The sequence below is a fragment of the Hyperolius riggenbachi genome, chromosome 4, assembly GCF_040937935.1.
Source record: "Hyperolius riggenbachi isolate aHypRig1 chromosome 4, aHypRig1.pri, whole genome shotgun sequence".
NCBI lineage: Eukaryota > Metazoa > Chordata > Amphibia > Anura > Hyperoliidae > Hyperolius > Hyperolius riggenbachi.
The window spans coordinates 135,073,361-135,080,880 of record NC_090649.1 but is presented as its reverse complement, the minus strand read 5'-3'; the positions used below and the strand labels follow the sequence as shown (position 1 = coordinate 135,080,880).

The 7,520-nt window shown below is 47.5% G+C and overlaps 1 protein-coding gene across 2 annotated transcripts; it reads right to left on the bottom strand.

Moving 5' to 3' along the window:
• Nucleotides 1–1,501: 1,501 nt before the first annotated feature.
• Nucleotides 1,502–4,055, bottom strand: LOC137570524 (embryonic polyadenylate-binding protein B-like). Of its 2 annotated transcripts, none has more exons than XM_068279216.1 (2): nucleotides 2,255–4,055; nucleotides 1,502–1,952 (listed from the first exon to the last, which is right to left on the bottom strand). In XM_068279216.1, exons 1-2 carry the CDS (start codon nucleotides 3,792–3,794, stop codon nucleotides 1,660–1,662), a joined length of 1,833 nt encoding a protein of 610 aa, XP_068135317.1. In that variant the 5' UTR covers nucleotides 3,795–4,055; the 3' UTR covers nucleotides 1,502–1,659. The 2 variants fall into 2 exon arrangements, with proteins under 2 accessions (XP_068135317.1, XP_068135316.1); XM_068279215.1 differs by having other exon boundaries at nucleotides 1,502–1,997; nucleotides 2,279–4,055.
• Nucleotides 4,056–7,520: the final 3,465 nt, after the last annotated feature.

Here is a 7,520-nt window from a genome sequence, read left to right as displayed (position 1 = left end):
TATCCCTTTAAAGGAAGCAAAATTAAACAAGGGAAAAATGTAAATATTTACATTTAGGCCCCGTTCAGACTGCAGAACGCAGACCGCAACGCATGCGGACCGCAACGCGCACGAACGCACGCCATCCGCGTTCGTATGCGTTGCGTGGCTGATCCCATCACTGAAAAGTGAATGGGACAGCCATGCGTTTTTATAAAAAATGCGTGCAGCATGCGTTCCTGGACCGCACAGGTCCGGAACGCATGCAGTGTGAACATCAGACATTGCACTCTATGCAATGTCTGATGTCGTGCGTGTCGGCCACCTGCACGCGTTTCCAAAACGCGGCTGGAAACGCGTGAAGTGTGAACGGGGCCTTAGGCCTCTTTCACAGTGGGACGTTGCGTTTGATGCGACGTTAAGGTCGCATAACGTGGCGCTAATGCAACGCATTGAAAGACTATAACTTGGACGTTATAGTACATTCTTTAGCCCTTCGTTTGGTGCACCGTTTTCGTTGCACAGTGATGGAACGAAAATGGTACATGCGTTACATTTAAAAAAAAAAACCTTACTGAGCATGTGCAACACACATAACGCAGCAAACGTATTGCTAAACGTACAGCATGCAGCACTTTCTAAATATTGCTACACGTTACACACAATGCAACGTGTGTACTGTGAATGTCGAACAGACTTTGTATTGCTGTGCGTTAGTCTGCGTTATAAAACTTTAACGTTGCACTGTGAAAGAGGCCTTAACATAGTATAATGTGTGGCTAGCTCTCTTAAAATATCTATACAGTCATACTTCTGAGGTCACTTTTTTCTTTTTAAAGGCTTTATAAAAAAACATATAGGGTCACAGTGAAAAGATAAAGTACATGAAAAAAGAAGAAATAACTAAATGTGGGTACACACATCAGATAAAAGTCTTTGAAAAATGAAAGATCACAGACCAATTTTACCCCTTCCATGTAGTATGAGAGCCATACTCTACACAGTCTATTCTATGGAGCTGAACTCCCCATCAGACAGAAATCTTTGCAAGATGCTGTGCACAAAGATGCTGTACACATTCAAAAGATCAGTATCTGCCAAAGATCTGTTCCTGCAAAAGATCCGTTCCCGCACAATGCATTTATAGTCTATGATATCTGCAGATCCTCATACACACCTTGTTTAACAGACATCTGCAGATCTGACAATCATCTGCAGATCTATCCTGGTGGATCAGATCTGCAAATGAATGTCTGTTAAACAAGGTGTGTATGAGGATCTGCAGATATCATAGACTATGAATGCATTTTGCAGGAACGGATCTTTTGCAGGAACTGATCTTTTGCAGATACTGATCTTTTGAATGTGTACAGCATCTTTGTGTGCAGCATCTTGCAAAGATGTTTTCTGATGGGGAGTTCAGCTCCATAGAATAGACTGTGTAGGTATGGCTCTCATACTACATGGAAGGGGGTAAAATTGGTCTGTGATCTTTCAGTTTCCAAAGACATTTATCTGATGTGTGTACCCACCTTTAGGAAGGAAGGGGGGGGGGGGGAGCAATCTATAAAGATTTGGTAGAAACAGTCTAAAAAATAAATAAATAAAAAAAATAAGAAAAGGCATTGGAATGAAGAGTAGCAAGTGGCAGATGACACCACTGATCTGGAGAACCTCACATCACATTTGTGGATCAGCCACACTTTCCACAGCTTGGTGGTCTTGTAAGGCAGCAACTGCTTCTTCAACCTTTGAGTGAAGATGTTCTGGAGAGTCCAGCATTTGTAGTATTTCTGAATTATCCAGCTCCAACAACATACCAGTAATCTTTCTAGCAAGAGCTGCATTCATATTCTGTATGAGAGGATACATCTGTTCACCAAGTATCTGCTTCTGGTCCTGCTGTGGACGAACTGTTAGAATGCCAGCTGTTTGCGCCTCTCCACTTTGGATGTGTACTGCAGGTTCTGCCACTTGTTGGACCTGTGGACTCACTTCTGCTAGCTGGACATTCAATACTGTTGGACAGGGCCGGGCCGAGGCATAGGCTGGAGAGGCTCCAGCCTCAGGGCGCAGCTGTCATTCCTAATTGTGTTTGAAGCAGAAAGAAATAAGAAAAGGAGATACATGGAAGTGACTACAAGCCAGATAGCTAGAGATTAAGGTGTTGTGGGCCCTGTGGCGCCTCTTAGTCTAATAGCAATCAGTGTGAGACGCTGGGGTGGGAGGGATGGAGGGGCGCACTTTGGTGTCTCAGCCTTGGGTGCTGGAGGACCTTGTCCCGGCTCTGCTGTTGGACACTTGCATTGTGACATGGAGTGCATGACAGCTTGGTTCATCTGGGGCTGAGTACCAAGTGTATGGGTGTCGAATACAACCACTCTTTGACTCTGTGGAGAAACCCTCCCTGGCTGGGGGAAGGTTTTCATTGCATTCATCTTAGGTATAGGACACCTGGTAGGAACTGTCCACACTGATGCTCTCTGGGGCTGGCAGTATGCAGGATTGGACTGCTGCAATGACCAGTGAGCTGTTGGACGGACAGGTGCTATGGGGCCTGGGTTGAAAAGGGCTCTGTTTGACGGCTGAGGCATGACAGGAAAATAGTTTGCGGGCTGTTGAAGCGAGTCAGTCACTGGACAAGATAACACAGGCCTTATCACTCTTGATCTCTGCATATAACATTTAGCGAGCATTCGATTCCTGTCCTCCTTCCTTTGAGCTAGTGCTACGTACAGGGGCTTTCGGCGAATTATCCTTCCATTCATCTCAGTTATAGCTTTTGTGGCCTCTTCTGGAGTTAAAAAACAGACAAAACCATAACCTTTGCTGTGTCCTGACTCTTTCATTACTTTTGCACTTGTAATGGTGCCAAATTTTTGAAACTCTTTTCTGAGTATCTCGTCATCCATGCTATCATTCAGGTTCTTCACATATAAGTTCACACCATGAAACTTAGCGCGCAGCTCCTGCTTGAACAATTCATACTTCAGTCTTAGCTCATTTTGACGCTCTGCCTTCTTTTTGGCCCTTCCAACATAGACAATACATCCATTCATCTCCTTACCATTTAGATCTGTTACTGCTTTCTGGGCATCTTCATGCTTTTCGAAGTTGACAAAGCCAAATCCGCGGGAGCGGCCATCAGCATCCACCATGACTCTAACACTCAATGTGGTCCCGTAAGCAGAAAATATCTCCTTAAGCCTGTTATCGTCCATGTCTTCTCCAAAGTTTTTGATATACACATTTGTAAATCCGGTGACTTTTGCTGCATTCTCTAGTTCTCTTTCTTTTCGGGTCTTAAAATGACCAACAAATACTCTGCGTTCATTCAGGATCATGCCATTCAAGGACTGTATGGCTTTGTTAGCTGCTTCCTGAGTCTCAAAGTGGATGAACCCATAACCTTTCGATCCATGGTCATCATAGGCAACCTTGCAAGACAAAATGTTGCCAAACGAGGAGAAGGTGTCATTCAATAGTTTGCTGTTGATCGACTCGTCCAGATTTTTGATGAAGACATTTCCTAAACCGGATTTTCTTAGTCCTGGATCTCTCTGACACCACATGATCCGGATGGGTCTACCATTAATGACCTCGAAATTCATAGTTTCCATGGCCCTCTCAGCAACACCGGTCTGCTGGAAATTGATATATGCATAGCCAAGGGATCTCCGAGTGGCGACATCTCGAGAAACTCGGATGGAGATGACTGGGCCGAATGGACAGAACTTTTCATAAAGCATGGCTTCTGTCACATCTGTATGCAGGTCACCAACATAGAGAGAAGCCACCTGGTATACAGCAGCCATGGCTGGGTTAGCAAGCAGCAGTCTCTGGCAATAGGAGCAGGTTTGTGGCAGGAACGTTTGGCAGTTACTTGGCAGAGAAGTTAGGCTTAGAAGAGGCGTGGCCTTGGAAACACGTTGCACTTGCCTTTCTCATGCAACTACCAGACACGAGGCCAACAGCAGGGGGCGCTGAACTGCTCCACCATCATTTCTGCCTAGTGCCTACGCGTCGAATAACCGGCTAGAAACATGCACAGCCACATACTACTTCCTGCTGTGCTCCTCCAAGCGCTGTCCCCGCGGTGCGCCCGCCCCCCCACCTGCAGCAGAAGGAACTTCCGGCCACGCACCCGTGCTGCCAGCTTCACACACAACTTGAGTCCTACCGTGCAGAAGACAGGAGTGGACATGCGGGAGGGTACTTTGCTTTACATGATACACGTACATTTACTGGATGCATGATACCACCTGGCTGGAGAAGGATAGTGTGACACGACCACGGGAATCCACGCCTCCTACCCGACGAAAGGCCCGCCCCGTGAAGCCCCGCCTCTTACCCGACCAAAGCCCCGCTCCATGAAGCCCCGCCTCTTACACGACGAAAGCCCCGCCTTCTACCCGATGAAAGCCCCGGGCACTTCGGAATAGAGTGGAAAGGCTGTGTATGTGTAAGAGGTTGTCTCCCTGGCAACAAGTGACTTCTCCCCACCCCCAGCAACACCTACATTGACCCCTCTTCACCCCTAGCAGCCCCTACATTCACATGGACCATGGACCCTACACGCACGCACGCACGCACGCACGCACGCACGCACGCACGCACGCACGCACGCACGCACGCACGCACGCACGCACGCACGCACGCACGCACACACACACACACACACACACACACACACACACACACACACACACACACACACACACACACACACACACACACACACACACACACACACACACACACTATTAAGCCCAAGCAGCCCCTACAGTGACCTCTCCCACCTCAGATGCTCCCAGTAGCCCTCTCTGCTTCCCCTCCTACCCAGCAGCACTCAGTGACATCTTCCCCCTGCCCCAGTAGCACTCAGTGACTCACCCCTACCCACAGCAGTACCTTTGACCTCTCACTCCCCCAGCCCCAGCACCCTCTCATTGCCACTGTATCCCCCACTGCCACTTCTCCCCTCTTGGAAGCACCGGGTAACCTCGCTCCATCTGCACCCTTCAGCAGCACCTAGACACATTTTACCCCTGCCCCAGGAGCACTCAGTGACCCTGTAGTCCCCACAGTGACTTCACCCCTCTCAGAAGCATCTGGTAACCTTACTCTTTCTGCCCCCCATCCCCCACAGCAGCAGCCAGTGACAGATTTCCACTGCCCCCAGTGAACTTTCTCCACCCCCAGCATCCTCCACATTGACCTCTCCCTCTCATATGCACCTTGTAATCTGCCCCCCCCCAGCAGTTACATCTCGCCCCAGAAGCACCCAGTGACCTCTCCCCACTCCTAGCAGTAAGTACCAGTGACCTCCCCTCACCCCTCTACCTTAACCCCCCCCCCCCTTTAGCATCCCCCATAGTGACCTCTCCCCCCTCAGAATCACCCGGCAACCTCTCTCTTTCTCTTGTACCGTAGAAGGATGTGGAGTCTCATCAGGCAAAGCTATACAGCTATTGGTCACAATCTGTTCCTTACCCCAGACATGAATGACCATAGGAATGGTCCTTCCCAAAGTTAGAGGTTAAAGGGGAACTGAAGAGAGAGGTATATAAAGGCTGTCATGTTTATTTCCTTTTAATCAATACCAGTTGCCTGGCAGCCCTGCTGGTCTATTTCTCTGCAGTAGTATCTGATTAAAACCAGAAACAAGCATGCAGCTAGTCTTGTCAGATCAGACTTATAAGTCTGAACCACTGAAACACCTGATCTGCTGCATGCTTGTTCAGGGGCTATGGCTAATAGTATTAGAGGCAGAGAATCAGCAGGGCTGCCAGGCAACTGGTATTGTCTAAAAGGAAATAAACATGACAGCCTCCATATATCTCTCTCTTCAGTTCCCCTTTAAGGCTAGGCTAACTGAATGCATTGCTTTGTACGAGCAGCACATCGCAACGCATTTTAAAACTGGCCTCTCACAGCAAAATGTGCGTCGCAATGCATGGTACCCCGATGGCAGCCAGAATGCAGGCGTGACGTGCGTGCTGTCTGGCACCACATAGCTTGGCTCACGTTGTTAGGATGGAACCTGATGCATCAGGGAGCCTAAGGCCCCGTTCACACTTGCGTTTTGGCAAATAAACGGACCGGATCCTGATCGGATCCTGACCTGATCCTGATCAGAACCGTACGGTTCCGATCCGGATCCGGTCCGTTTGTATCAGGCTGCCATCCGGATCCCTGGGCAAAAAATAGCGAAATTTGAAAAAAAAAATGTTGGGGTCCGCAGAAGGTGCACCTGGTGCACGTGCAGAATCAGGTTCCTCCGCTGTAGGCCTCACCTCCACCTCCGACAATCTGCCAAACAGCTCCAGCATGTCTGTCACTGCTGCTCCACTCCAGACATGCTTGGCCCATGTGTCCCCATCCGAAATGGCCGCTTGGATACGCATAGGAAGTGGGGTAGAACGTCAGGTTTTTGTAGGCAGTGTGTTCTGTGCCTTCCGTTCCCCATTGGTTTCTGTGTTTCTGATGGTGCTGTCAGGCTCAGGTCCGGCTCAAAATAGCGCATGTTGGAAAAGAGTCCGGATTCGATCCGGCTCCGTACTGTACGGAACAGACACGTGTGAACGTCCGCATAGACTTTACATTGCTATGCGGAACGTACGTTCCGTTTGTACAGTATGTGGTCCGGATCAGATCCGGAAAATCCAGATAGCGAACGCTAATGTGAACCGGGCCTAAGCGATGATATGAATCGGACCGTTGCTGTGTGGTTATAACGCGTTACAATGCAGCACAACAGGCATACTACATAGGCACCCTAAAGGTTTGTCCACACGCTCAGTGCATCTTGCCATTAACCACCGTTGCTTTGTGGTTCTAATGCGTTAAAACACAGCAACAGGCAGACTGTGAAGGGACCCTAAAGGTTTGTGCACGCGCTCGGTGTATGTTGCCATTAACGACCGTTGCTGTATTGTTTGGGCAACATTAGTGTGCACAAATGTTGTACAGGCGTGCATAAAACAGGCCTGAAAATATTTTACAAAATGTGTTTCTTTATAAAATATTTTAGAAACAGTATCAATTCAGTATTAATTCCACTATTAATTCTCTTAACAAGCTTCTATTTAATGCTTTACACTCACTATAGACAGATGTCATACATGTTTCTTATCTCTATTTAATCGTAGCCAAAGGCTCAGTGTAAATACAGTAGTGATTGTCTTTTTTTCCTTATGTAAAGCATGTGTCGATAATTCACTCCGGGCTTTATAAATACCTGTTTATAAAGCTGCCATAACAGTAGTTACCTTTGTTATACCCATTATTCTTATGACATGTGCATCATTCGTTAACGTGGACTTATAGTCTTACGCTAGGTACACACCATACAATTTTGTGTTAGATAGATGGTTCGATAGATAATTTCCGACATGTCCGATTTTCGATCGTTTTTCTGATCGTTTTCTCATAGAAGTGAATGGAAATGGATAAGAAAAGATAACCAAATCGAATCGGGAATCGATTGGAAAATCGATTTGGAAATTCATAGGAGGGAAAATCTACTGAAAAAAATGCAT

Bases quoted from the DNA above. Each gene is read 5' to 3' on its own strand.
- LOC137570524 (XM_068279215.1), bottom strand. From the start codon at position 3,794: ATGGCTGCTGTATACCAGGTGGCTTCTCTCTATGTTGGTGACCTGCAT. The intron at 1,998-2,278 runs GTCCAACAGCAG...CCTGTCCAACAG, and splicing joins CTCCATGTCACAATGCAAGT to TATTGAATGTCCAGCTAGCA.